The sequence below is a fragment of the Clinocottus analis genome, unplaced genomic scaffold (assembly GCF_023055335.1).
Source record: "Clinocottus analis isolate CAN_PGR_092001 unplaced genomic scaffold, fCliAna1.0.p SCAF_3, whole genome shotgun sequence".
Lineage (NCBI taxonomy): Eukaryota > Metazoa > Chordata > Actinopteri > Perciformes > Cottidae > Clinocottus > Clinocottus analis.
Genome location: NW_027176042.1, coordinates 10,016,605 through 10,043,245, shown reverse-complemented (window position 1 = coordinate 10,043,245; position 26,641 = coordinate 10,016,605). Strand labels below are relative to the sequence as shown.

Below are 26,641 nucleotides of genomic sequence, written 5' to 3'. Positions count from 1 at the left end.
GTGATTAGGAAGGAGAAAAAAAACAACTATTGAGCAATTCACTTTCTACATAAGCAATGTGTAAATCCCTTAAATATAGGCTATGGCATATTTGCACAGAATACGCCTGTACTTTCTCATATGGGGCGTATGGTTAAAACTAATGAAGCAAAAGGTGATTATTTGAGCCATTTAATTTTTATTAATTACCTTGATGATAAATGTGCAGTTTTAAAGCAAGACAATATTCTCAAACTGCTTCTGTAAATCAGTTTCTCTTTTTACCAGTTATTGTAGTGTGATTTACTGTAATGTGCTTAATTTTTTTGTGATGGAAAAAAAAACAATTGTAGATTTTTTGTTTACTAACTTGCTTGTGGAGCAGCTTTTTTTATTAATATTTTAAAATATAACTGCTATTTAAAGAGATGACTGCAATTAAAACTGTGAACAACAAATTGAAGCAGGCTGGTTTGTCACTTTCTATTATTGGAAAACATGTTCGGCACATATGCATTATATTACACACGCATGATTAAAGGATTGCTATGTTACATGCATAGTATATGCACGCACATACAACTATAACACAGACTCGAATATTAGGGGGGAAGCTATAATTCTCCAATAGGGCTTTACTATTTTGTTCAGTAGAGTTTGTCATACTGCATTTTCCATAATGCAGTTCGTGGATACGCAGGTCACGTGACCCGACGTCTGTCAACATGAGTGGGCACTTGGGCAGGGAAGCAGCTGGATGCAAGCAAGCCGTGACCTGCAATAATTCCTTTTTAAATAATTATTCAGGGGAGCAGTCTTCCACCCACCCGGTAAAGTAACAGTGAACCGGCGCAACCGCGGGTTTTAGGGCCCGAGAGTTAAATGCGTTTGCTCGCTTTGCGCACGGGAGCCGCGTCTTTAGCGCGGCGCTAGCTAGGCGAGCAGCGGTAGCTTCAGCCGATAGAGCGGCTTTATGAGAAGCTATGAACGTTTGTGTTCCGGCAATGTTTCATTTCAGCTTGACCTGCATTGTGCAGCACATTTTAAATAAGCGACAGCGTTGGTTGCGCCTGTCAAAGTAGCTACAGGACACGTTTCTGCGGGATGTCCGGTACCAACGTTAGCTCAGCCAATGTGTTCACTGCCACACGGACCTTCCAAGTTGGAGATATTGTTTTTTAACGTTGCCCAGCGCAGACTAGTAGGTCACGGTCTCGGCTATTGCAACTCATCGTAACCTTTCGTGGTTTCACTTGGAACAACAACAACAAAGCCATGACTTCGTGGGCGTGTGAAGCAGGAGCATGAGTGTGCGGTGCTTGCAATGGAGAGGATGCCACCATCTTTCACCGAAGACTGTCCAGCTTAACCTATCGATTAGCTGACTAGAGGACCGGGGAGCGCACACACAAACACGAGTCCGTGAAAAGCTACCACTCGGCTTCGTCGACTAGTCTCGTACCATGGCTGCTGTCAGTGGAGTCAACCTGCTGTCCCAGCTAGGAGACGTGGCACTGGCTGGTCCAGGACCAGTGTCCGTAGCCAACATGTCGGTGTCCGCCACCCCGACGCCCGGTACCGATAACCGGGGCTGCGAGAACGGCGCCTTGATGGATTCGTTTGGGATATTTCTGCAAGGACTTCTGGCTGTGATGGCTTTCAGCACGCTGATGTGTGAGTATGGCCACTGGGCTGCAGCGTGTCAGATATCTGACAGGACCGGGCAATTGTCCAATGGCATTACTCAGTTAATCAAAGTGGATATTGGTATCAGCTGTGAGGCTCGTACCCAGCTCTATTACCGGCGAAGGCAAACAACCCTACCATAGACAGCTTTCTTATGTCTTTTGAAGCAAAGTGCACGAGACTGTGCCTGTTAACGTGGTTGGCTGTGGTTTTAATAAATAAAGTCACCAGCTCTCTCAAACTGTGATATGGGCCTGCAGTTCCAATTCACCTGTGTAATACAGATTTGTAAAAAAAAAACAAAAAAAAAACAATACGTTCCCATTGTAGATATAAAATGACAAAGTAAGATACATTAGCAGCAGCTTCACAGTTACAAAAACAACAACATCATCCATCCCCTCTTTTTACTGGCAGTGTTATTGAAGAACTGGCAAGTCTGCATTTCAAGAACACACTTCATTGCACAAACTGATAATTCACGCTTTACAATTTAGATAGAGACGGGAAAACCTTTGCCTAGAATAAAAAGTCCCACTCAGGCTTAAGCCTGGTTAGATACGGCTGGTTTCTCGCACAGCACTGACAGCTGTATGACCTCATGAAAGCAGCCTCCGTCCTGTGTGTCCCAGCAGATCCACAGTCAGGAGGAATGTTCTGCATTTCATGCTTTTTCCTCTGGAGGAGGCCACGGCCTCTATTCACATCACACCCAGCTGTACACAGGGTGTGTTTAGTCTGAAGTCATACTGGTGCTCAAAGCAGAAACTGAGGTCACAGCTTGGTGTATAGCTTGCCTGCACGGAAACACAAAAATCCTCAGGGTAAACAGTTGGGCAAGAGTATCTAGTGCAGGTCTTGAGTGGGTAGATTGTTCTCTTTGAGTAGTTTGGGACTTGTGTAGAAGGTAAGGTAATAGTCCAGCTGATTTCTCACAGCGTTGAACAATGATGCTCGAATGATGACGTGTCTGATGTTAGAATATGTACTTCGTGATGTCATAACGTTGAGAAGGCCTCCTCTCATTAAGCAGCTTTATGTGTAATTGGAGAAAAAAGGGAAAATGGTAGTGTCATGAAAAACAAGCCACTATTGTGTTGGACCTACACTGCTTTCAATCATGAGCCTTCTAGCTTTAAATCCTTGTTTCTCCTTTACACACAGGGATTACTTACAGTGAGGTCTTCTAAAAATTCATACAGAATTTTTGAATAATATAGTTTGCTTTCTCTGTTACAAGAACCAGTCTTGATTAAAAGCAGACCAATCGTTGTCATTTTCTTACTAGTCTTTCTACATTTGGTCAAATTATGATGTCACACTGAAGTATTGAGAGTTTGATCCACTTCTACCTTCTGCCCTCTTTGAACGAAACATGTCTCTCTTTCCTGTAAACTTAGCCGAGAACTGAAAATACAGGAAACGTCATTTCATAGCTGCTGCACAGCATAGTAGGTCATGTGTTGGAGTTCTGGTCTGGGCCACTAGTTCTGCTTCCTCTGTGACCAACAAGATATTACAATTGGCCTGTATCTGTCTCCCTCTAACTCAAATAGAAGCCATTCAGTGTCACATAGGTTTGACCGCGCAAAGAAAATGTCACCCCTTATTTCCATAGTATAAATATGTCAGTTCAGGGTAAGACTTTTAGTGGAACAAAACAAATAGCCCCGATTAAACCAACAAAACGCTCAATGGACCCATAACAACTCGGTTAAAAAAAAAGAAGAAGATATACTGTGTGATTGATTCTCTGTTCTTCTGTGTTTATAAGTGATCAGTATTAAAATTTCGCCATCGTTGTGGTGCACTCTTTTCTCTGCAGTGAAACGCTTCAGGGAGCCAAAACATGAGCGGAGACCCTGGAGGATCTGGTAAGGCAGAGCCAACTTCTGCAAAGGCATCAAATGGATCTCACTGGAGTGCCTCTGAAGCATATGAACTGTTCTGTCTCTCTGCAGGTTCCTGGACACCTCAAAACAGGCCATTGGGATGCTGTTTATCCACTTTGCTAATGTCTACTTGTCAGATCTCACTGAGGAGGATCCTTGCTCTCTGTGAGTCAATCGTGTATTTGAATGTCCTGGATTTAACTGTTCAAATTAATGTTATTTAGATTAGTCGGCATGAAGTGTAGAATAATTAGGCCATCCCGTAGGAAAGCTCTGACTGCCGATTCAAATTGCATTCACTCCTCTGTCTCTCCCAGATACCTCATTAACTTCCTATTGGATGCTTCTCTGGGCATGTTGCTGATCTACGCGGGGGTGAGAGCCATCAGTGCGATTGTGGAGTGGAAGCAGTGGGACTCTCTGCGTTTTGGTGAATACGGTGAGGACCATGTGTGTGAGTTGTAAAGTGGGAGCTCCAGCATGTTCCTAAAATGCCTGTAAAGCCCATTGGAGGGCAGTAGAGAGCTGCCTTCAGTAGTGCAGTGCTGCAATGCCATTTCTTCCATTGCCAGTGTTTTACTTGTCCATGAAACACTTTGTGTATCTCAGAAGCAGTAAACTCTAATAATAATAAACTGTACACATACTTAAGCAGACTTTTTTGATGGAAATCTGTCTTCCTTTTCGTGTGTGTGTGTGTGTGTGTGTGTGTGTGTGTGTGTGTGTGTGTGTGTGTGTGTGTGTGTGTGTGTGTGCACGCAGGAGAGCCAGTGCAGTGCACAGCGTGGTTGGGCCAGTGCATTCTCTACATCCTCATCATGGTGTTTGAGAAAGTCCTTATCATGCTGGTCCTCCTCATCCCCCAGTGGAAAAAGGTCAGAAAAAAGGAGTTAAACCGGTTTAAAAAAACAACAGTACCCCGTAATGTCATGAGGATATTTTTTTCACCAATATTCAAAAGTGTTGCAGCATTCTTCAGAGTTATTATTAGCCTCATTTTGACTCCATTAGCAGGATTTGTCAAGGAAAAATACCCTTTATTTACACTATTATTTGGACAATGTTACTCCGTCAGCTTTCATCACTTGTGCTGTTTGCTGCGTTTCAAAATAGTTGGCGGGTTTTGCATTAACTTGCTTAAGATTGCAAGAATTGTGATAGGTTAAAGGTGCTTTTCTAAATACTGTAAAGTATGCTCATTGATATCGAGTCCTGTAAATGTGATCAGAAAAACTGGACAGCACCTAATGTCAACAAAGACTGAACTAAAACGCTTGATACACATTGCAAAACTCATTGCATATTTTAATTGTTATGTTTAGATTTCTCGCGGTAAGCTTTCATGTGTGTACGTTAAAGATAAGTCTTTTTACATTGCGTTCCACACATCCTACTTAAAACTCGTAAAGATCAGTTCCCTGACCGAAAATCGAACCCAGGCGGCAGTGTTACAAAGCCGAATCCTAAACAATAGACTGGTGGTCTAAGGTTTGTTTGTCTTAGAAAGGCATGTTTTTTTCTTCCTTTCCTGTAGTTCTGTGCAGTGGTACTTGTAACTTTCATGTCCTTCACAGCCACACCATATTATCAATATTGGGAGCCTGCAGGAAATGTCAATTTATTTTTTTCATTTGCATTGTTTACATCCATATTTACTTTGCCTTTGTTAGCAAGCAAGTGTGTTTCCTTGGATGTTTTTCTCCACTTGTAGACCAGTGTGAAACATGAATCTAACGTTACAATTGAGAAAGACGTAATTGGTTGTTCCCTGACCGGGAATGGAATACAGACCACAGTGGGGAGAGCGTCAAATCAAAGGTCGACATTATTACGACGAAGCATTTAAATCTTTTATAGATGCAGCTACATTTTCTTCTCTAGTAATCAGAATGTACCTCAATGAGAGTTCACATGCTTCAGCGAAACATCCAAATCTGAAGAAAAAAACAGCTCATTCTTGAACACATATTTAGTGTGAAAGCCTTAAAACCTTTAAAACCTTCACAATTCCATCAACAGATTTGTTCAGCAAATCATCAGGTTTGGTAAATTCTCTTTCCGGACCAGATGGTGATGTTTAATTGCTTCCGGCAGATTCTAAGTTGTGGCGTGAACTTCACTAGCCCATCCTTATAATTTATCATTGCTCCGACTAAGCTTTTAACTTTTAGTCTGAGGCTTGGAGTGCTGTTTATGCTTATGCCTGTGCTTGTGTGTGTTGTACGTGTTTGTGTCGCAGCTGACTCTCCTCAACCCCATAGAGAATCCAGAACTGGAACTGGCCATCGTCATGCTCATCGTTCCGTTCTTCGTCAACGTAAGTCTGCTGTTACCATGTGTTTTTCTCTGCACCCTGATTTTACAGCTCCGGCTACACAAATACTGCATGTCTCGTGCGAGATACTTAATAATTTACCCTGGCCAGTCTAGTGTGTGTGTCATATCATGACATTTTTGTTTCTGTGTTTCCTTTAGGCCCTCATGTTCTGGGTGGTAGATAATTTCCTTATGAAAAAGCACAAGACGAAAGCGAAACTGGAGGAAAGAGAGGAGGACTCACGGGGGAACAGCAAGGTGCGCTACAGACGAGCTCTGTCCCATGACGACTCAGAGTCAGAGGTGAGTCTCACTGGTAATGAGGACACATGAGTGAGAAGAAAAGATAATACAAACATAGTTGACATTAACCAGCTATCAAGACTTGACAGTGGACGACTGAAGGAGCAGAGTGAAGGGCAATTGTCTTTTGTCTTTTGTTTGCTGTTCCTTGCCTTTGGTACTAATTGACTCTCTGTTATGGACGAACTAGCTTGCTACTAATTCTGCACTTTCTCAGTCTGAAAGAGGAACATGTTCTCGAGATCATGGTTCCCCAGTTATTTTATAAGCGTGTAAAGCGGATGAGCCCAATGCAGAGTTCTGCTCTCGACACATTACCAACCATTCATACGCCCACCAACACATGAAGTCATGAGACCGGTCGGGCGTGAGCTTATTTTCCTTTAATATTTATCCTTAATTTCTCACTGAAATCATTGCTGAGGGTGAAAAGTATTTTTTACTTAGGAAGGTTCCTAAATGAGTGAAATGACCCGTAAGTATCTTAGTTTGCAGCCGTGTTGAGAGCTGGTCAAATTTTCTAAATGCTAAGGAAAGGATATAATACTGCCCCACAATTACTTGAGGCCGTCCATTAAAATAAACAAAATGCTTTTCTTGCTCTGATTTAGATAAATATGAGTTACCATTTAATTGTTGTCATTGTATTCATCTTTTTTATTTTAAATGTAACAAATCCTGATGACAAATCGTGTCATGTTTACGCGACATTGGGAAAGTGGATTCCTCATGAATTGTCCCTCAGACCTTTTCTCTGTTTTTGACTGGACCCCTGGTTTCCTCACAGGCCGCATACCGACCACTAGACTACCACGGTTGCTGTTGTTGTTCCTAAGGCATGTACTGTGTAATCTCTGACCTTTTGACAGAGTCAACAGTCAAACTGTTGGTGTTCCTGTGGCACTTTGTGATATTACAGTTGTCATTAAAAACCAGCACCTTAAGAGTCATCAGTAACAACAGATGAAGGTGGAAGGACACTACCACTGATCTCATCATACAGATGATTTAATACACATGTATTTCAACCACTAATTTATTACAGTTGCAAGCTCTGGTCACTGTTGCTCATAGGAAGCTGTGGCAGAAATTCATCTTTTTGTTATTGTTGCAGTTGAGCTTTTTTTTCTTCTTCTACTTGACAGCTAGTAAAGAGCAGACTGATTATTTGGTATGGTTTCATGTGTAGCTGTGAAACCCTTGAAAGGCTTAAAGATGTGTTACCAGGCTGGGAATCAAAACGTGGCCCAAGCGCTGAATCACAGCCAGTGTATCACCAGGGAGCTGTGAGGACCTTTGTTAGACCGTGACCACCGACTGAAGCTGTCATATCTAATTTTAAAGATGAGCCTCTTTAAGTGAGACACTGGCTCAAGTAGGACACTCGTATCACACTTATAGTTAAAAACAGTAAAAGCAGTTGGGTGCTTCTCGCCAACACTTACACTTCGTAGTTTACTATTATGACCAGTTTAACCAAACGGATAGAAAAATAACCAGCTATGTCCTTCTTGTAGGAGTTGGCAGCAGCTCGTAAAGTGGTGTTGATTTATAACCCAAACAAGCTTCACTTCTCTTTTTAACGGCTGTTGAATGTGCTGTTACTCATGGTAATATTGTTCTTCTTGTGATCAGATAATGAGCGTATGATAAGAAATATAGGTCAGACGGTCATGAGGAAGTAATTAGATGTGCAGGTTTGGGTTTTTTGCTGCTGATCTGTGTTTGCTGAGGGCAGCACCAATGCACTGGGCCAGTCGTGCAACGGACAAGGCGTCGTACTATAAATCAAAGAAGCACAGTTTTGACTCCTGGCTGGTTTTTGAATAACTTTTGACATCAATGTGTTCAATTTTCATTTTGCTATCTTAACTGCTGTTATTTGTGAAATGAGGTTGTTGTGCAAAAGCATTTGAGCAACACAGGAGTCTTTCTGTTATGAATACTAGTTGCATTTCTTGTCAGTGGTCTACATGCCAGTACCTCTTTGGACCAGGCAAAGCTGCTTTACAAGGCTTTTTAACATTTGAATGATTTAAACTAGGGGTGTCCAAACTTGTTTCACTGAGGGCCACAAAAGGAAAAATATACAAAAGTCTCACTAGAGGTGAAGTATATTGCAAAAGACAACCATCCAACATCACAACATTCCATGTTTTTTTTAAATGTATTGTGTTATATAATGTTTGTTGAGGGAGCTGTCCACCAGCCTGATGGCACACAAATAGAGACTGTTTGTCAATCTCGTGATTCTGGACTTCAGACTCCTGCAGCTGGGGAGAGGCTGTGCAGAGGGTTGCAAGCGGTGTCTGTGTCGTCTGTGCTCTCACATGCAGAGTAAAAATCAAAAGCACAAGTTTTATCTGACACCTGATGCTTTAAGTTAGCTGACAAGTCTTTGTGTATATTTTTGGAATTTGGTGCCATAAAAAATGGGCTGCGGGCCGCAGTTTGGACACTCTTTGTCTCAGCAGTGCAAACAAAAGCCAGCTTAACGGTCTGTTCCACTAGCCGCTTGTGTTCTGCAGCTAACCCTGGAGAGCATGCTTTCAGCGTGCACCCTTCCCCCGCTGCTCAGCACTGCTGAAACAGATGTTTTTCCTTTCAGCAAGCCAGAGTGTATTCAGCGGGCTAGTGGCGCAATGGATAACGCGTCTGACTACGGATCAGAAGATTCTAGGTTCGACTCCTGGCTAGCTCGGATCTTTTGCTCTTATGGCCTTATTAGGGTAAAAACAGGAAATGACTCATGTATCAATAGATGGCCAAGTGTTGTTCTTTTATTTATTCAAAGCTTCTATTGAGGTTTTTGAATGAAGCTTTGAAAGTGTGTTATTATTGTAAGAGCCTCTCGTGCGTGCACACGTGCATGCGTGCGTTGAACGCGCAAAATATGGAATGAAACAGGATATTGCGTCAGATCAAAGCATGTTTTTTGTATTGTGTCAGACTGAGGACAGCAGCACACAACATTACAGTGGCGGCAGCACTCACTGTCTTGTATGTGTGTGTTTTTTAATTAATCAATGTACTGATATATATATATATATATATATATATATCTATATATATATATATATATATATATATATATATCTATATATATATATATATATATCTATATATATATATATATATATATATATATATATATATATATATATATATATCTATATATATATATATATATATATATATCTATATATATATATATATATATATATATATATATATATATATATATATATATATATATATATATATACATATTTAATTAATCAATATACCGATATATATATATATATATATATCGGTATATTGATTAATTAAATTAATTTCAGGAACTGTGCAGCTTCTCCCTCCCCCATTATAATCCAATAACTAAGAATTATAATTTTGGTTTCTCTCTCTCATGTTTTTTAGATCCTTTTCTCGGCAGACGACGAAATGGACGAGTCTGATGAAGACGATGTTCGGCGGCTCACTGGCTTGAAGACAGTGAAGAAGAAGAAGCTTCGCATGGGGATCCCTGTTTGACCCGTGTGCCTCGCTCAACTGCTCCAAGCGCATCTCCTCCGGTAGCTGTTCCCCTTGCAGGCCTGTACCTCCACAGATTCAGTCGGCCTGAGAGGTTGGCGCAGTTGTTCCAGACATGGGATGCCCTCTGATGACTCATGAGGGAGGAGGGGGGGCAAACATAACATTGTTAAATCCTTCATGTATGCATAGGAAAACTTTAACACTGATCTAATACTGTTTGGACTCTGGTGGCAATGTATATGAGGACAATGGTACAGGATCAGGTTGGCCGAATGAATTTAAACAGCCTCAACAGAACCGAACATCATGCAAACAAAACTGTTCAACGGGTTTGTTACATGTGACAGTCTGACATGTCCTCTAGGGTTTGTATCCCCGATGCAGATCCCATTTAAACGTTGTCCTTTGTTTTCTCGTGTGTGTGTGAGTGTGAGAGAGAGAGTTTACAGACACACCTCTAATTTAGATGAGGATCGCGTCAGAGTGCTTGAATCACTGTATTAATACAACTCTGAACATTTTCCAGTTACACACATAACTACTACATATCTTGTGTATTTGTTACTTGTGTCAAAGGGAGCACATTAACGCTTGCTGCAGCCTTCCATTTTTATCTCCTGTCATTTCGAGTGTTGAACCTGTAGGACTGCATGTGTTGTTTTTGTCTGTAGAAACAAGACGCAGTCTTCGTCTGTTTGTGACTGTTTTACTGATGTGCTCTGATTGTTTGTTCTTTGTCTTTGAATGTCTATTGTTTCATTTCAAGTTGTCAGGTTGTTGTTGTTTTAGTTTTTGAGTGTTCTTTTGGGGCCAAAAAGGTGACTATGCTTGTTCCAAAAGTGTTCTTTATTCCTTAACTCCAACAAGGAGAGTAGATATGGGAACCATCTCTTGCACAATTTACACAGCTTTCACCTTTCCTATTGTATTTGTGTGAGTTTATTTTTGGTATTTTCTTTTGTTACAATAATGTGCCTGAGTGAAATTACCAGCAGGTGGTTTTCTTTTTTGGTTTGATATATATTTTTTGGACTGTTTTAACCAGAGCTCCAGATTTCCAGGCATGAATCAGCATTCAGCTGGCTCTGATGTGAAGAATGTGACATGCATAGACCTCGAAACTGTTAAGTGACTGTGGACCGGACAGTGGAGAGAAAGTATGTTTGTGCGTGCGCGTTTGGAAGCGTGTGCGCACACCAGTGTTTATATATACAGTATACCTGCATGAACTGGTGTGCGCTGGATGCATGTGTTTAAGTGTGTGTTGATAGTGTGACTGCTGGTCCTCTTTAAAGTACATGGAGAGTGACAATGTGGCAAGTACGGTGGTGGTAGTGGTGCTGGGGGGAGGGGTGTGGGGGGGGGGAGGAGGAGGAGGACTTCATTTGATGTTTTTTGGCACGTTGGCAGAGAATAAATGACGTGCATTTTCAAGGAGGAAAAGTGCAGCATCTTGCAGCTGTTGTGGTAACTCACAGCTCAGCCAGGACAATTACATTGACTAGAGGATGATTGCAATGGCAGTTGAAGGGGTAAATTATCATTCTAAATGCTTTTCCAATAAAGAATGTGATACACTCTCATAACACTGCTTGTATGTGCACAAAAAAAGAAAATGTAGCATTGTCCAATTAATGCAGGATATCATCGACGATCAAGTGGAAACAAATAATTGTGTGCAATACTATTCTTTACCAGTTGAGGCAGTGCTTTGACACACACACACACACACACCACCTTTGGTGAGTGGTGCAGTCGCCACAAGAGCCATCCGACCCTCAGTCATGAATGATTCTATGTCCAAAAATAAATCAAGCTGGTAACTTCTTACAAACAGCCAAGGGAAGACACATTTAGCATCAGGCGTCATTGTCCTCCATCAGACGCTCTTACAAGTACATTACATCCTGCCTCATCAGCTTCAGTTAACACACACACTTACACTAAGGGGCTGATAAGCACTGACACAAACATCTACTTTTTGGTGTGAGATACATGTGTACAAGTGAGATTGTGTGTTTTTTTTAATCCGTGTCAGAGATAATACTCTCCGATCGAAAGAATATCTTGGGACTGACGTTACGCTTGAATGTGTCTTTCAGATGCTCGCTGCATCGCCCAGTTTGTGGTTTTAAAATAGTGAGTCAGTGTGTCCATCATCGCACGGTTCACGGTAACACTTCAAACTTGCATGATGATGCCTAGGGAAAAAGACTCATTCCATAATATAAACACATACATTAGAAAAAATAAAGGTTCTGATTCTGAAAAGAGAATGAAGTAATAGTATAAATATAGCAAAACAACAATTGTCCCATGAATGTTTATATTATCATCTGCTACATTATGATAATGTGATCATGTGATCAAAAATAATCTTCAGGCTTCTTGGTCTTCCTAGCTTGCTGTTTAGGAGATTTCAGACTTTGCTGAAACATATTTAGCAATTGGCGTACCGACAACATTGCTACACCAAACCAAAGATCGCTGTAGACTAATCCATTTTCATTGAGTATTCATTTGGCCTTCATGTAACCCAAACAAGACAGATGGACAGTTTTCTCAGCTGTTCCTAGCGCCTTCAGTTGGGTCCTGAATTATCAGCTGTTGGCCTGTCAGCTTATCATTAAAAGGTGGGAGACCCGTTGCAGCCGTGCGATCCCTCACGACACAACTAATAATACACACTGACAACAGGCAGGGTGGGTGGGACACAGGGGGGCCTGACTGACTCCCTGGGTCTGGGGCAGAACTATATATAAGGTCGGACTTGGAGACAAAGACACACACTAGAAAAACAACCTGTGAATCTATCTGGTAAGAGGTGTCTGTGGAATCAATACGCCAACTTCAATCACCATGTCACAGGTAAGTGAGGTTGAACAAGTTATTTTTGATATTTACAGAAATTGAAGCCAGTGTTTTGAGTGGGACCTTCCCATGTTTGATATTCACTCTAGCTCGCCGAGATGAAGAAGAAGAAGCGTCCCCCGATGAAGGAGGAGGACCTGAAAGGAGCTCGCAGTAAATTGGGACTGAAGGGCGAGGTCAAGAGTAAGACCTATGAGGTCATGGCAGAGTGTGGTGAGTAAAGTCTTCACTAATGTTGTTTGACTCTGAAAAACAAGACATGGGATGTAACACCATGTCAGACGTAAATAAAAAAGCAAGATATAGAAATAGAAGATGAAATGAATCATTAAATTCCTAAATAATTATATATTATGGGGACAGAATAAATAAATTGAAGCTATGTATTACCTAAATTGATATACACTTTTATATTATATAAGATTGAATTTATTTGTACGTCCACTTTATCGCATGTTATAAAAGTACGTTCCCTGACCGGGAATCGAACCCGGGCCGCGGCGGTGAGAGCGCCGAATCCTAACCACTAGACCACCAGGGAAGTCTACCAATTGCGGTTCAGCACAAATCAAGGAAATGAAAGCAAGAAGCTACGCCTCTAATGAGCTTTGTTTAGTTGGAGTGATTTAATCATTATCATTAATAAAAGACCGTTGTTCAACACATTTAACTTTTGTTGACAATAATAAACCAACAACAGTGTCAGTTAATGCCGGCTGTGTGACGAGTGCGCACAGGGACCGTCTGCAAAGTGCAATGCGCAAAATACATACTACCAAAATATTCAATAACTTCACTGTTATGAATCGTAGCATTACCAAACTCATTTTATACATGGATGGACTCCCCCTTGTTGTACTACAGTTGTTATTTTTGGAGAAAAAAATGTAATTTTTAAGAATTATTATTAATTATTATTAATATTTATCGGAAATAATAATCAATAGCTGTAGTAAGATGTAGTAGAATAACAAAACACACAGCCGTCTGCTCATAGAGACCAATGTTATTTGTCCAGCTCGGGGAGCGACCCGTTTTTGTAAAATGAAGGTTGTAGCTTGTTGTCTGCATCACTATCACTGTTTGTGTGATAACACCATTTAGTAAAAGAGTTATGGATCCGACAAGTCTGAATCTCTTTCCAACTTTACCTGACTGATGCTAGCACCGTCAACACACCCCTGCTGCACTTTAAACTTTACCCATACAACAAATCTCACTTATCTGTGTGTGTGTGTGTGTGTGTGTGTGTGTGTGTGTGTGTGTGTGTGTGTGTGTGTGTGTGTGTGTGTGTGTGTGTGTGGGTGTGTGTGTGGGTGTGGGTGTGGGTGTGTGTGTGGGTGTGTTTGGTCAGAATAAACAAACAAAAAACATGTATTGATTGCAGCTTGCTAAGTCAAATTATTGTATTCATTTTGAGAGAAGAAGACATGTGGCATGCACTTTGTCCAACCTAAAATGCTTGAATTGTGACCAGGAGAGAGATGAAACAGGAAGAAATGTTACTTCCCACATTGTTGCCTTTAATGATGTCCAAGTGGAGGATCAGTCGCATGCTTTAAGCACTCTATTGTGTGACAAGACATTGTTTGTGTCTGTGTCTCCCTCTGTGTGCAGAACGTATGGGAAAAGTGGCTCCATCTGTGTTCAGCGGTGTGAGGACAGGGACAGAGACAGCTCTGGGCACGCCTGCTGCCGCCAAGGCTCCCGGAGCCAGCGTGTTCAGCAAGTAGACTCGCTGCAGTCTTCATGTCTCTGAGTCGAGGCTGATGCAGCAATTTGTAGTTTACAATGTTGTTGTTAATTTTTTTGAAGAGGTGATGATTTAAGATAGATACATTGAATATGTGTATGCTAGTATATTGTGTTGACATGACTGTGAAGTAAGCAGTTTAGTTTGCGATGCGCACAATGCTACACATGGATGTAATGGATTAGATTGTAATATGTCTGATGAACTGTAAAGGAGATGTGCGATTTATTATCATCGTAGACAAAGGTTGTCTAATTATTTGTTCTTCTTTTTTTTTACTGACTATTTTTCCGAAATAAATGATTCCCCCCCTCTTTTATTGAAATGTGTTATTGTCTTTTATTTGTACTAAATTACAGAAAGAAGATAATTTGTCAGTGGTTTTGGCGCAATTGGCGGATTCAGGAGGTCGTAAGTTTTCCAGAAAGGCGCGCCAATCATGTGTGGCATCAAGCTAGGGATATAGGAAAATGTATATTTTTATGACTTGGGGAGCAATCTTGAGTTCCTCTCGAGTCCTTCGAGTCATATGTATGGCTCTTGTTCATATTTGTGATTGAATTGTGTTACAAGCATGTAAAACGGATCTATAGTACGAGGACTTTGAGAGTGAGAAAGACCTCCTAATGAAGAATTATGCTTATGGTATAAACTTTGTGTAGAAACACAAAGACTTTTATGTTTTAGTTTATAATATGCTTACATTATATTATATGCTAACATTATATTATGCATACATTGTGCCAACGTATGTTTGGTTTAATCAAGTTACCACAAATACTGATCAATACTGATATATTACTAATATTACAAAATATAGAATTTGTACTCTAAGTTGTGATATAAATCATTTGACTTTATATTGTTGATAAATGGCACGTGTTTAGTGTAATTTGTAAATGAATTGTAATTGTTTGTGTGATGTCGTCAGCTCGCTCCGATTTGAAAAGTTTTGACTCTTTTCTTTCTCGCTAGCTACTGTGCTTTCACCATGTGACATGGCTACACGTCACATGGCATATGTTTTCTGAGCTACATGGTAAGGCAGACACTGCAACAGTTGGTATAAAGTCAGAAACATTGTTGAAGCTTAACCCTCCTGTTGTGTTCGGGTCTAATCTGACCGATTTACAACTTTAATCAATCAGAAATTATGTGTTTCAAACCTAAACGCCTTACAACCTTATTATATCCTCCATTTGAACATATAACATTGCTGATCATATGATCACACGACCACCCAGGGAGAGGATTCCAGTTCAATACATTAACAACAAAGTCAGTCGTGGACATTTCATTCTTTGAAATCGCACTTTTTCAAGTTCAAATTGTTTTTATACATTTCCCCTCTGACCTAAATATTTCATTGCTTTCAGTGCTTGAAATTGACTGTTTACTGTCTAATTATACTTTCATTAAAACATAATGAAATTGTAGAAGTAACTTGAAGACAGAAGAACATTTAGAATATTGTATTTTCAAGAATACCACGAAGAAGTGTTGTTGTTTAAATTGTTTTTACAAACTGAAAACAAAATGTAAAATTTGTATTTAAAATATTGAAATTTAAAATCTGCATCTTTATTTCATAGTATGTAATTAATTGACTGTATTCTTTACAGTATTGAAATTAATATAGTGATGCATGTCACAGTAATCCAGGATTTACTGTACATGGTTACTGTGATGACACGTATAGTATGTAGATAACTTCTGTAATAACAATGACGGTACTGGGATTTTTACTGTAAAAATGAATCCAGTATTCCATGGGTATTGTGATTCATTTTACAGTAAGCATACTACAGCTACATACTTGCTAATTGCTGCCAGAAACATTACTATAAATTCTACAGTAATCTTTTTACAGCGCAGATTTTCAAGTTGAAGAAATATGGCACAAAATAAGTGGTCATATTTGCTCTGTGTTGGTCTTGAATCCTTGAAGCCAGACACAGTGCCAACTGATGTTGATTGCTCACAGGACGAAGAGCAGCTTGCCCATGTAGGTAAATAGTGTGTTGAAAGGCTCAAAGTAACATAACCCTGCGGCCAAAGTGAAACCAGTAAGGTCACCAGTTGACACATTTATTTTCAAAGACGCTTTGTGATCAAGTTTATTTGTCCCAGTGTCTCATCACAATGGTCGGATTCATCTGCACGATGCATGGCTTATGTTGGCTAATACTACCACTCATCTGTTTACATTTTTTGGTGGAAAAAAGTGCAAAATAACATAAACACATTCATCAAGTGAAGCAGGGAAAGTTGAGTGAGAGAACCCAGCAAAAGAAAAATATTGTCTTGTTAAATTTAAGTTCAGTGTCAGTCCCACAACATGCACACACTCTCAAGTATGAGCAGAGATATGCTCAGCAACGTTAGTCACCTCAAGGTGCACCGACACACTTTTTGTCCCTCCTCCTCCAGGACAGACAGCTTTTTTTCTCTCTGTAGTGAATTCAGACACTGTTCAGTAGAGGTTTGGTCATGTCTGGACTGCAGGGTGTTGGACTGCTGCTGCTGTGCGGCAGCGCCTGCCTCTGGCTGCCCGGCCTGGCTCGTGGGGCTCTGGTCATCTCCGGGGATCGTGAAGCTCTGCAGGTAACTTCACACGCTTTCCTTTTCTGATATTCATTTGGAAACCACATTGTTTTATTGCAAAATTATTTATTTTTACAAACTAGTTTGGTCCTATTCGTTTTTTTTAAATCATATTATACCTTCTAACTTCTCCTATTTGTACGTATATGATACAATGATAACTTTGCTCATGTTATAACTATCTTGGGATCACGTTGGTTCAGCCTGCTGTGTTTGTATTTCAGGAGACAAGAGGAGATGCCAAATCACTGCAGGTACTTGTGAGAAACAATTTACCGACAGACAATCCTTTTACATTAAACTATAAATGTTGTTCCAAAAAATGACTGAGGATCATTTATATTATTATGCAGCATGATATAACTGTGGCCGATAAAACTGCCAGAATTGTGCAGTCTTGATTTTCCAACTCCAAGAAGAATCTCCTTTTTTTCCTTCTTTTTTACAGAAAAGAAGTACAAATGAGGCCATGGTAAGAAAATAATCTGTCAATATCTATTGTTTGTATTGATGTAAAAGATCAGAAATATTCATTTCAATGCAGCTTTATTCATCCTGTGAGGGTAGTGGTATGGAGTCAAGCTTTATAATGTCCGTACTTTTCTCAGTCTGGAGGATACAGCGCCCAGGTTGACTCACAGAATTGCTCTCACACAACACTCCCAATGTGGAATCAGTGACATAATGTCCTTTAAAAAAACAGTAAAAGTTGTGTTCTAGTTTTCTTTGGCAGCAGTCGGGGCAGCGTGCTGTGGACTGGTCCCGGGTCCATTTGAAACAACATGAAAATAGCAGATCTTACAGGGCTTCGACTGCACAAACATGCTGTAAGTGAAGTGCTTGTGCTCGGAGGCTTTCACTAGTGTTTCAATCTCTCCCTCTCCTTCTGCCTTAGGTGGAGGTGTACAGCGTGAAAGTGGACTGCGCGGTGACGTCTCGTTTCGCCCACACTGTCATGACCTCCAGGGCTCTGAACAAGGCAAACTCCTCGCAGGAAATCTTCTTTGAAGTGCAGCTGCCCAAGACGGCCTTCATCGTCAACTTCAGCATGTCAGTCTGTCTCCTCTTTGATTTCGGCTCTGTCCACATTTCAGTTCTCACTGACTATTTTTGTGTAACGTACGCTTATGAAGAGTTTTCTCAATGATACAGTGAATGAATGAGTTCTCCCATGTTCGTTCATCACAGGGAAATTGATGGTGAGGTTTATGTCGGGCAGGTGAAGGAGAAAGAGAAAGCCAAGAAACAGTATGAAAAGGCTGTTTCGACTGGACAGACTGCTGGACTGGTCAAGTGAGTCGGTCCAGATGAAGAATAAATATATATGCTGTCAAAGAAGTATACTTTATTGAAACTTCCACCGTGGTGCGTTCACACCGAACGCGTCAAGATTTCGACGCGTGTCGAGATTACATGCAAAGTCAATGCAAAGCTGCGTAAAAGCTGCGAAGACGCGTATTTTCGAGCGGGCGGCGCGTCAGACGCGTAGAAGCAGCACAAACAGCGAGTTGGCCGCGGGGCGAACTCGGGTCGACGCGCGAGTTGAAGTTTCCCAACTCCGGCAGCAAAAACGCGTGAGTCATAGTTGCGTCATTCAATCAGAGTTGAGATGTTCCGCTCGTCACCGCCGTCCTGCCGGTGCTGAATCAAACTGCTGTCGGTCCTCCGAAAGCAGCTGATAGCGGCTTCATTCAGGCTCTTGTGGGACTACGGATAATATTATGAACCCAGACACCATGGAGTTTGATGTTCCGATGTTTTTGTGACTTCCACAAGTACAAAGCAGATCTAGTGGTTATTTCATTTATAGTCTATAACGGAAAGGATCGCTCTTTTCCCAGAGAGAAGCGACGGAAATGAGCCACGCCCCCTTTGTGGCGCCGCAATTAGTCATGCTGCTTTTGGTGTGAACACCCTTTTACTCGACACGCATCGAGAAAATTGTTGACGCGCGTCGAGAATTTTTTTTGACGCGTTTGGTGTGAACGCACCATTAGGGCAGATCATTTTAATATTAGATGATGTCATTACTGTGTTTGTTTCATTACAGAGTCTCTGGAAGGAATATGGAGACATTTAAAGTGTCTGTCAACATCGCAGCCAAAAGCAACGTGACTTTCATTCTGACCTACGAGGAGCTCCTTCAGAGGAAACTGGGCCAGTATGAGATCCTGACTCGAGTTAAACCCAAACAACCGGTGCAGGAGTTTCAGGTGGATCCATGTTCGTGTTCAAATCTGTCTTGGTCATTTATTCTTGGTCAGATTTTCTGAATAAGTAGTTTACGTTAAGTGTATGTGTGTGTGTGTGTGTGTGTGTGTGTGTGTGTGTGTGTGTGTGTGTGTGTGTGTGTGTGTGTGTGTGTGTGTGTGTGTGTGTGTGTGTGTGTGTGTGTGTGTGGTGAGACAGATTGTGACAAACATCTATGAGCCTCAGGGCCTTTCTTATGTGGATGCCCATGCAACCTTCCTCTCCAATGAACTGCTCCCCCTGGTGGAAAAAACTGTCACAGACAACAAGGTACGTGATTCAACCTGAAAACCTGATGAACCCCAACACTGGGAGCAGAATTCTTCATCAGGAGGTCTTTCTCACTCTCAAAGTCCTCATACTCCCCTGATTCAATACCAAAGCCACTGATTTGACTTAGAAAAAAACTCCACAGCCTGAGAGCATACGAGTCCATTTTTCATGTTTATAACACAATTAAACCATAAATATTAACATAAACCATAAATATGACTCGAGAGGACTCAAAAGTGACTCGAGAGCTTCCCAAGTTATAAAAATATATGTTTTAATATCCTTAGGTTCATGCCACATATGATTGGTACACTTTTTTGGAAAACAATAACTTACAGAATCCGCCAATTGCGCCAAATTCACTGTCAGACAAAGCCTCAGCAAGATATCAACCACATTCCAGCCCAAAAACTGAAATATGACTTACTTATGGATGAACCTCTTAACTAGTCTCACAAGTGTTATTTGTATATTTTACATTTTGAAATTATTTAAATAGCTCTGGTGGTTGAGGAGATATTCGGTAAGCTAACCATTCAGAATTTTAAAGAAAAATGGCTGGGGTTTAAAAAGAAGAAGAAAAAAAAGGTTTTAGAGAACGTGTCTCTGATAGCTCAGCTAGTAGCTCCGTCACTCCGAGCTAAACACTCAACAAAGTCATGACTGTTTGTTGTCCTGGCTTTTTAATGAGATTAGGACAGCAGAAAGTGTCTAACTCTTCTGCCGCAAACTAAAAACAATTTTTTTTCGACTGCACCTTGAATAGGGAAGGTAGCGCAGCAGTAGCACTTTAGTAGCACTTAAATGGCCCTTACCGATAACACTTCGTAGTTTGATTTTATTGAAGAAATTGTACTTTCCTGATTTTTGTCGTTCTGAGTTTGCACTCACAGTTGAATGGACTTATTGTAAATCGCTTTGGATTAAAGCGTCAGCTAAATGACATGTAATGTAATAATGTAATGTAATCCAAGAAACACAAGTAGCTAAACTAGTCATATCGATATCCCTTTGTCAGGCGCACATCTCTTTCTCGCCAACCATGGACGAGCAGAGGAAGTGTCCAAAGTGTGATGGAACGCTCATTGACGGAGATTTTATCATCAAGTATGACGTGAAGCGAACAAAGAACCTCGGGGACGTTCAGGTCAGCTGTCAAGTATCTGTTGATGAATGCACATGAATCATGCTTCACATGTAAAACTATGCAGACTCACATTTTTTCTGGAGGCTGAGTTGTATTTGGTGGATGTGAAATGAATCAACAACATTTTAGAGGAGGAATTCTTAGTTAGCAGTTTTTGCCCTTTTATTCTTTTGTGTACGTGACTCTTAATTGATTTTTATCCCTTTAGATTGTGAACGGATACTTTGTGCACTTCTTTGCTCCACTTGACCTACAAAGAGTCCCAAAGAATGTGGTGTTTGTGATTGACAAGAGCGGATCAATGGGGGGAGAAAAGATGGAACAGGTGAGAGACGATTCCAACATTTAATGTGTTTCCGATTTATTGAGGCCTGCATGCACACATTTTAACCTCTGACCTTGTTACCCTTTGCAGACACTTCTGGCATTGGATGTCATCCTCAAAGACCTCTATGAAGAGGACCACTTTGCCCTCATCCAGTTTTCGAATGAAATCGATACTTTCAGGACATCGCTCATCAAAGCAACCAAGGAAAACGTGGCTGAAGCCACTGGTTACGTCAAAACGATATGGGCCATGGGAGGTTAATAGAAAAACAAGTGATACAACTGCTAAGTGTCATCGTAGCTCCTTAAATAATAGAAGTATACACTCTAATACTAAACATTTTATGGTTTGCTGTGTGTGTTTTCCTTCAAGGTACCAATATAAATGATGCAGTGTTGAGCGGCGTGAACATGCTGGTCAAAGACAGGCAGGAGAAGAAGCTTCCAGAGAGAAGCGTCGATATGATTATTTTACTGACTGATGGAATGCCAAGCTTCAGATCCACCCATATGATCCAAGAAAACGTTAAATCTGCTATTGGAGGAAACATGTCTCTGTTCTGTCTTGGATTTGGAAATGATGTGGATTACTCCTTTCTGGATGTGATGAGCAAAGAAAACAAGGGAGTGGCCCGCAGAATTTTTCAGGGTTCAGATGCAGTCGTTCAACTTCAGGTGGAGCCTCTCGGATATGAATATATATTTGAGCCAATTCTTATGATTTTGATAAAGTTAAATAATACCAGCTAATGTATATAGAGTGCTGCAGGAATGAGTCCTAAAACCAGACAAGTAGTTTGCACTTTGCATTCCTTGTTCTCTCATCACGATGGAAATGTTGTTTTTGAATGGGCATTTGGTTAAATGCCTTGACAAAATAACCTTCTTGTGAATGTTGACACTTCTACATGTCTTTAAAAAAGAGAGTTGCTGACAGGTTGCTCAAATGGGGCCGCTAAACACTATCACACCGACTACTTTTTTTCAAGGGAACCAATGCGATGCTAAATTCATTATTCTAAAAACTAGTTATATTTGTTTTTTGTGTGTGTTTTTTTTAAAACATTTTTTTACAAATACTTATAATTCAATGAGTGTATGCATTTGCTCCAGGGTTTCTATGAGGAGGTGGCCAGTCCTCTACTTTCAGAGGTAGACCTACGTTATCCTGTCAACACAGTGGACTCCCTGACCACCAACCACTTCACTCAGTTGTATAACGGCTCAGAGATCGTGGTGGCCGGTCGGCTGACGGACAATAACCTGGACAACTTCATTGTGGAAGTGTTTGGCCAAGGGGTGAGGAAATGAAAATGAAAATGGCAGGATTTTAGAGACAACGCTGAGTGGGAGAGAAGACGTGTGTTCATTACTCTGTTGATTACAATTATTTGTTTTTGTAGTTTGAGGAGGACTTTCAGGTGCAGGGCCAGGCCAGTGCTATGGACTGGGATGTCGTGTACCCAAATGAGGAGTACATCTTTGGGGATTTCACAGAGCGTCTATGGGCGTACCTCACCATCCAGCAACTACTGGAGAAGAGGTCTGTTATTCAGTAATTTCACTCAAGCTCATACTTGGATTCACCTGACACCTTGGTCTTCCGTTGGTCGAGACACTAATAATGGTCAGAAAAGGATCTAGATTGACTCCCACAGGCCCGTACGGTCACAGGGATGTGACTTTAACCGCCGTTGTAAGGGGGACTTATGAAGGTTTTAAGTAAAACTTTAAAATCGCTTAGTTATGTTAAGGGGCTTACGGAATTTAAAAAACTTCCCGATTTCTGTTTACATGGTAGAAACCACATGCCTCTTTTCACAATAGTTGCAGTATTTTAACAATTCAAATGAATTAAATGGACCTTGTGTATAAGGAGATGACACCGTTTTAGCTTTAAAAAACACACCTCTCTCATTTTCGGGAAAATGAGAAAAAGGAGCTTTGATTGTTTTTGATATCATTTAAGGGCCCCATGATTAATGGTCTACTTTAAAATTGACATTTTCCTTCTTGCAGCAAGAGTGGAACCCCAGAGGAAAAAGCCAACGCCACAGCCAAGGCCCTGGACATGTCTCTGCATTACAGCTTCGTCACCCCTCTCACCTCCATGGTGGTCACCAAGCCTGACACTAAGGACGGACCAGACAGCCCTGCCATCGCTGATAAACTGACTGAGGGTGAGGGAGGAGAGAAAGGGTTTCCAAAGTGATAACTGGGCAGGCTTTCCTCATCACGACTTCTGCCGAGCTTTTTCTTTGAAAAGAAAAAACCATACTGTAAAACTTTCACAAGCAGTAAACATATTATTTATATTTACTGAATTTGTCCATCTGTTGTTTTTTTTGACAGAGGAAAGACAACAGGCAGAGAGAGTGGGTAAGATAGTTTGTTTTAACCATAGAGCCTCAGCATGTTATTCTGGGATTCAATAAATTCATTGTATTGCTTTCAATTTTAATTTATTGTTCTTTTTTCTAGCACATCGCTATGTACCCCCTTTGTATGTTCCACCACTTACACCCACATATTTAGGTAAGTACTCTAGCAATGGTAGCTGTATAGGCTCTGAGGATGGAAGTTGGTCACTTGGTCCGTCACTTCATTGCCACAAATATTAGATAAATTGCCAAGAAATTTAGTGCAGACGTTCATGGTCCTCAGAGGATGAGTACTAATGACTTTGGTGATCCCTGACTTTCATTTAGCGTCATCATCAGGTCAAAATCTTTACCTATGCAGTCAAATATTTTCTGTTCAGCACATGCTAACATACTAAACTAAAACAGGGAAATTGACAGATATTAGATCTGCTCATGTTGATGTTTGCGAACATGCTGGATTTGGTTTAGCTAGAAGCACGTACAGCAGCTAGCCTGCCTGTAGACTCTTATGCTGTGTTCACACCGAACGCAACCAAATTTGGTCACGCAACCAGATTTGCTGCGGGGCGGACAGAGTGTTGGGCGAGTTGAAAATTTCCCAACTCCGGCGACAAAAACGCATGAGTCAATGCCAATCAGAGTTGAGATGTTCCACCTTCCTGCCGGTGTTCAATCAAACTGCTGCTGGTCCCCCCCAAAGTAGCGCTGATAGCGGCCGTCATTCAGACGCTCACCGAGCTGTGTGCGGCTACGGATGGTGTTATGAACCCTAATAGGAGGCCATTTGATGTTCCCACGTTTTTGCGACTTCCACAACAAGTATAAAGCAGAACTAGTGGTTATTTCTTCCATAGTCGATAGCTGGAAGAAAGATCGCTCTTTTCATTGAGAGATGCGATGGTGATAAGCCACGCCCCCTTTGAAGCGGCGCGAATATTCACACAATTTGTGAACACAGCATTAGTCTTGTTGACATGTTGTCACCAGCAGAACTGTGTTTGTCACTGTCGTTCTATTGGTATCACCCGCAGTGGATGGAGATCCTCATTTCATGATAGAGCTCCCTGACAAAGACGACGCCCTGTGTTTTAACATCAACGATGAACCAGGAACCATTTTCAACCTGGTCAGAGACCCAACACAAGGTCAGCCTTCAGTCCTGATTATTGTCATGACTTTCTTCCCCCATGACTTTTTACTGCGCATGTGTACTCCTTGTAGACTGGTGCTATTATACCAAGCAGTTAAACGTTGAGTGACTGAATCCCACGTTGTTCCCTCAGGCATTTTGGTCAATGGCCAAGTCATCGGAGACAAGAAGATCGCTCCTGATGGTAAAATTAACACCTACTTCTGCCGTTTTGGCATCCAACACCGGACTCTGGGGGTGAAGCTGGAGGTGAGCACTCAGGACATCTCAGTGTTTCAGGACGGCAAACGGGTCACATTGCTGTGGTCTGATACGGCTTCTCTCAAAGGACCCAAGTAAGGAAGTCAAAGAGAACTATTGCTTCACATGTGAAAACTAAAATCTAATTGAGGACAAATAGTTGTCACCTCCCTCCTCTTATTCTTCCTCCAGCGTGGATCTTTTCTTGACCAAAGATCGCAGCCTAACAGTAACTCTGAAGGATTCTGTCAAGTTTGTCATCCTGCTGCACAAAGTTTGGGAGAAGCACCCGTACCACCGGGACTACTTGGGTTTCTACACCCTGGACAGCCATCTCCTGTCCCCCTCCGTTCATGGCCTGCTAGGTAAACATGACACACATTGCATGTTTTAAAATATAATAGCAGGTCAATACGAGTGATTTGGATAATCTGAATTCCATGGATGGATTGCCTCTATATCTGTCACGTTGTTTGGGATTGGCGTCATGTTGATTTACTTACATGCAAAGCACAGTACTTAATTTCATAGTTTGCTTTGTAAATGGTACATTTGGCGAGTCATAATTATGAACATTTGACATAACATTTGCATAACCTCAGGAGGCAACCACTAAGGGAAAATATAACATAACAACAGTGAAGGAATCTGCAATCTGAATCTGCAGCCGCCCTCTGCTTTACAGAGCTTCATAGTGAGTTTAGACTCGTTTTGATCAATACCGACACAAACAAGACAGTTTGAAGAAGTTACCAAACTAGAACCAAAATCAAACAACTGTCGGCCTTAATCCTCTTTCATCAATTAAATCTGTTTGACGTTACATTATAACAGATGTTATAGTGGCCCTGTAATAACTCTGGGGAATTACAGGGCCAGAAAGATTTGATTTTAAAATGACGTTTACTTTAAATGGTGGGTCGTCCTCCAGGTCAGTTCTACCATGGGATTGAATTTGAGGTGTCAGATCTGCGTCCAGGTGAAGTCCCAGAGAAACCGGACGCCACCATGTCTGTGAAAGGACAGCAGCTCAATGTGACCAGGTACACTATACGAGTGCCCCGTCTCAGGGTGGAGGAGTTTGCATGCAACATGTGTCCTACATTAATAAATGGTGTGTGATGTTTCTGTCTTGGTCCACAGAGGCTGGCAGAGAGACTTCAGGAGCGATGTGAAGAACGGAAGAAAGGTTCCCTGCTGGTTTGTTCACAGTAATGGAACAGGCCTCATCGACGGAGATGCAGCAGACTACGTTGTTTCAAGCCTTTTTAAAACGGTTTAAAAACAGGCGAAGCCTCCATCTCTACCACAGAAATAATTAACTTAAATTCATTCAATAAATATAAACACCTGCCTGTACTTACTCCGTGAATGTTCTTACACCTTGTACTCGAGGGGCAAACAGGCTTTATTCACAGTATTGCATGGAGTAATTTGCTGGAATAATCCAAAATAAATGGGACGCAGTTCTTTGAGATGGACTCAGTCTGGACTTATTCATTTCACCTCATTGTTCCTGACATCGTCAAGTACAACAGATAAGATAAATAATGTTTGACATTTTAGAGAATGTCTTATGGATTGCTTAAAAATCATGAAATGATGCTGGCACATCGGGTGTTTTTAATGTGTTACTAAAGATACAAAGTATGAACTACTGTTTCCAAGTAGTGCAACTCTGATGAAAGTCTCGGACTCCTAAACCACATGGTACCAAATGACTAAGTGTTGTTTCACGACAGGAAATATCGCCATTTCTGACTTGACACTTTCTGACGCTATAATCCAACGTATTTATCTCAGCATGTACAGCAGGATTAAAGACATAAATGAAAGACAAAACCCCAAGACATATGTGAACTCAAAGCAGCAAATACGAAAATCTTCCCGCTGCTGAATGTCCATTTATTTACGAGAAACACTCAA

The 26,641-nt window shown here is 41.1% G+C and overlaps 3 protein-coding genes and 2 non-coding genes across 5 annotated transcripts; 4 read left to right on the top strand and 1 right to left on the bottom strand.

The window, feature by feature from the left end:
- The first annotated feature begins 721 nt into the window (after window positions 1-721).
- Window positions 722-11,041, top strand: stimate (STIM activating enhance). Its single transcript, XM_068595247.1, has 8 exons — window positions 722-1,653; window positions 3,491-3,539; window positions 3,627-3,722; window positions 3,875-3,996; window positions 4,320-4,432; window positions 5,797-5,874; window positions 6,033-6,176; window positions 9,600-11,041. The coding sequence occupies exons 1-8, from the start codon at window positions 1,443-1,445 to the stop codon at window positions 9,711-9,713; spliced, it is 927 nt and encodes a 308-aa protein (XP_068451348.1). The 5' UTR covers window positions 722-1,442; the 3' UTR covers window positions 9,714-11,041.
- Window positions 8,805-8,877, top strand: trnar-acg (transfer RNA arginine (anticodon ACG)). Its single transcript has one exon. It is a non-coding gene; the product is annotated as a tRNA-Arg (tRNA).
- A 1,445-nt stretch (window positions 11,042-12,486) lies between the features above and the next one.
- Window positions 12,487-14,659, top strand: mustn1b (musculoskeletal, embryonic nuclear protein 1b). Its single transcript, XM_068595248.1, has 3 exons — window positions 12,487-12,584; window positions 12,677-12,800; window positions 14,205-14,659. The coding sequence occupies exons 1-3, from the start codon at window positions 12,576-12,578 to the stop codon at window positions 14,318-14,320; spliced, it is 249 nt and encodes an 82-aa protein (XP_068451349.1). The 5' UTR covers window positions 12,487-12,575; the 3' UTR covers window positions 14,321-14,659.
- Window positions 13,057-13,128, bottom strand: trnae-cuc (transfer RNA glutamic acid (anticodon CUC)). The gene has a single exon. It is a non-coding gene; the product is annotated as a tRNA-Glu (tRNA).
- Window positions 14,660-16,851: 2,192 nt separating the features above from the next.
- On the top strand, window positions 16,852-26,176 carry itih3a.1 (inter-alpha-trypsin inhibitor heavy chain 3a, tandem duplicate 1). Its single transcript, XM_068593832.1, has 21 exons — window positions 16,852-16,944; window positions 17,169-17,198; window positions 17,393-17,416; window positions 17,840-17,994; window positions 18,133-18,237; window positions 18,995-19,157; window positions 19,354-19,464; window positions 20,486-20,614; window positions 20,823-20,939; window positions 21,030-21,198; window positions 21,315-21,616; window positions 22,055-22,240; window positions 22,345-22,484; window positions 22,961-23,121; window positions 23,294-23,320; window positions 23,423-23,476; window positions 24,357-24,470; window positions 24,609-24,810; window positions 24,908-25,080; window positions 25,647-25,758; window positions 25,859-26,176. The coding sequence occupies exons 3-21, from the start codon at window positions 17,414-17,416 to the stop codon at window positions 25,995-25,997; spliced, it is 2,562 nt and encodes an 853-aa protein (XP_068449933.1). The 5' UTR covers window positions 16,852-16,944; window positions 17,169-17,198; window positions 17,393-17,413; the 3' UTR covers window positions 25,998-26,176.
- The last annotated feature ends 465 nt before the right edge of the window (window positions 26,177-26,641 follow it).

Bases quoted from the DNA above. Each gene is read 5' to 3' on its own strand.
- stimate (XM_068595247.1), top strand. From the start codon at position 1,443: ATGGCTGCTGTCAGTGGAGTCAACCTGCTGTCCCAGCTAGGAGACGTG. The intron at 3,723-3,874 runs GTGAGTCAATCG...TGTCTCTCCCAG, and splicing joins GAGGAGGATCCTTGCTCTCT to ATACCTCATTAACTTCCTAT. The intron at 4,433-5,796 runs GTCAGAAAAAAG...TTTGTGTCGCAG, and splicing joins TCATCCCCCAGTGGAAAAAG to CTGACTCTCCTCAACCCCAT.
- itih3a.1 (XM_068593832.1), top strand. The intron at 21,199-21,314 runs GTTAATAGAAAA...TTTTCCTTCAAG, and splicing joins AACGATATGGGCCATGGGAG to GTACCAATATAAATGATGCA. The intron at 21,617-22,054 runs GTGGAGCCTCTC...CATTTGCTCCAG, and splicing joins ATGCAGTCGTTCAACTTCAG to GGTTTCTATGAGGAGGTGGC.
- mustn1b (XM_068595248.1), top strand. The intron at 12,801-14,204 runs GTGAGTAAAGTC...CTCTGTGTGCAG, and splicing joins TGAGGTCATGGCAGAGTGTG to AACGTATGGGAAAAGTGGCT.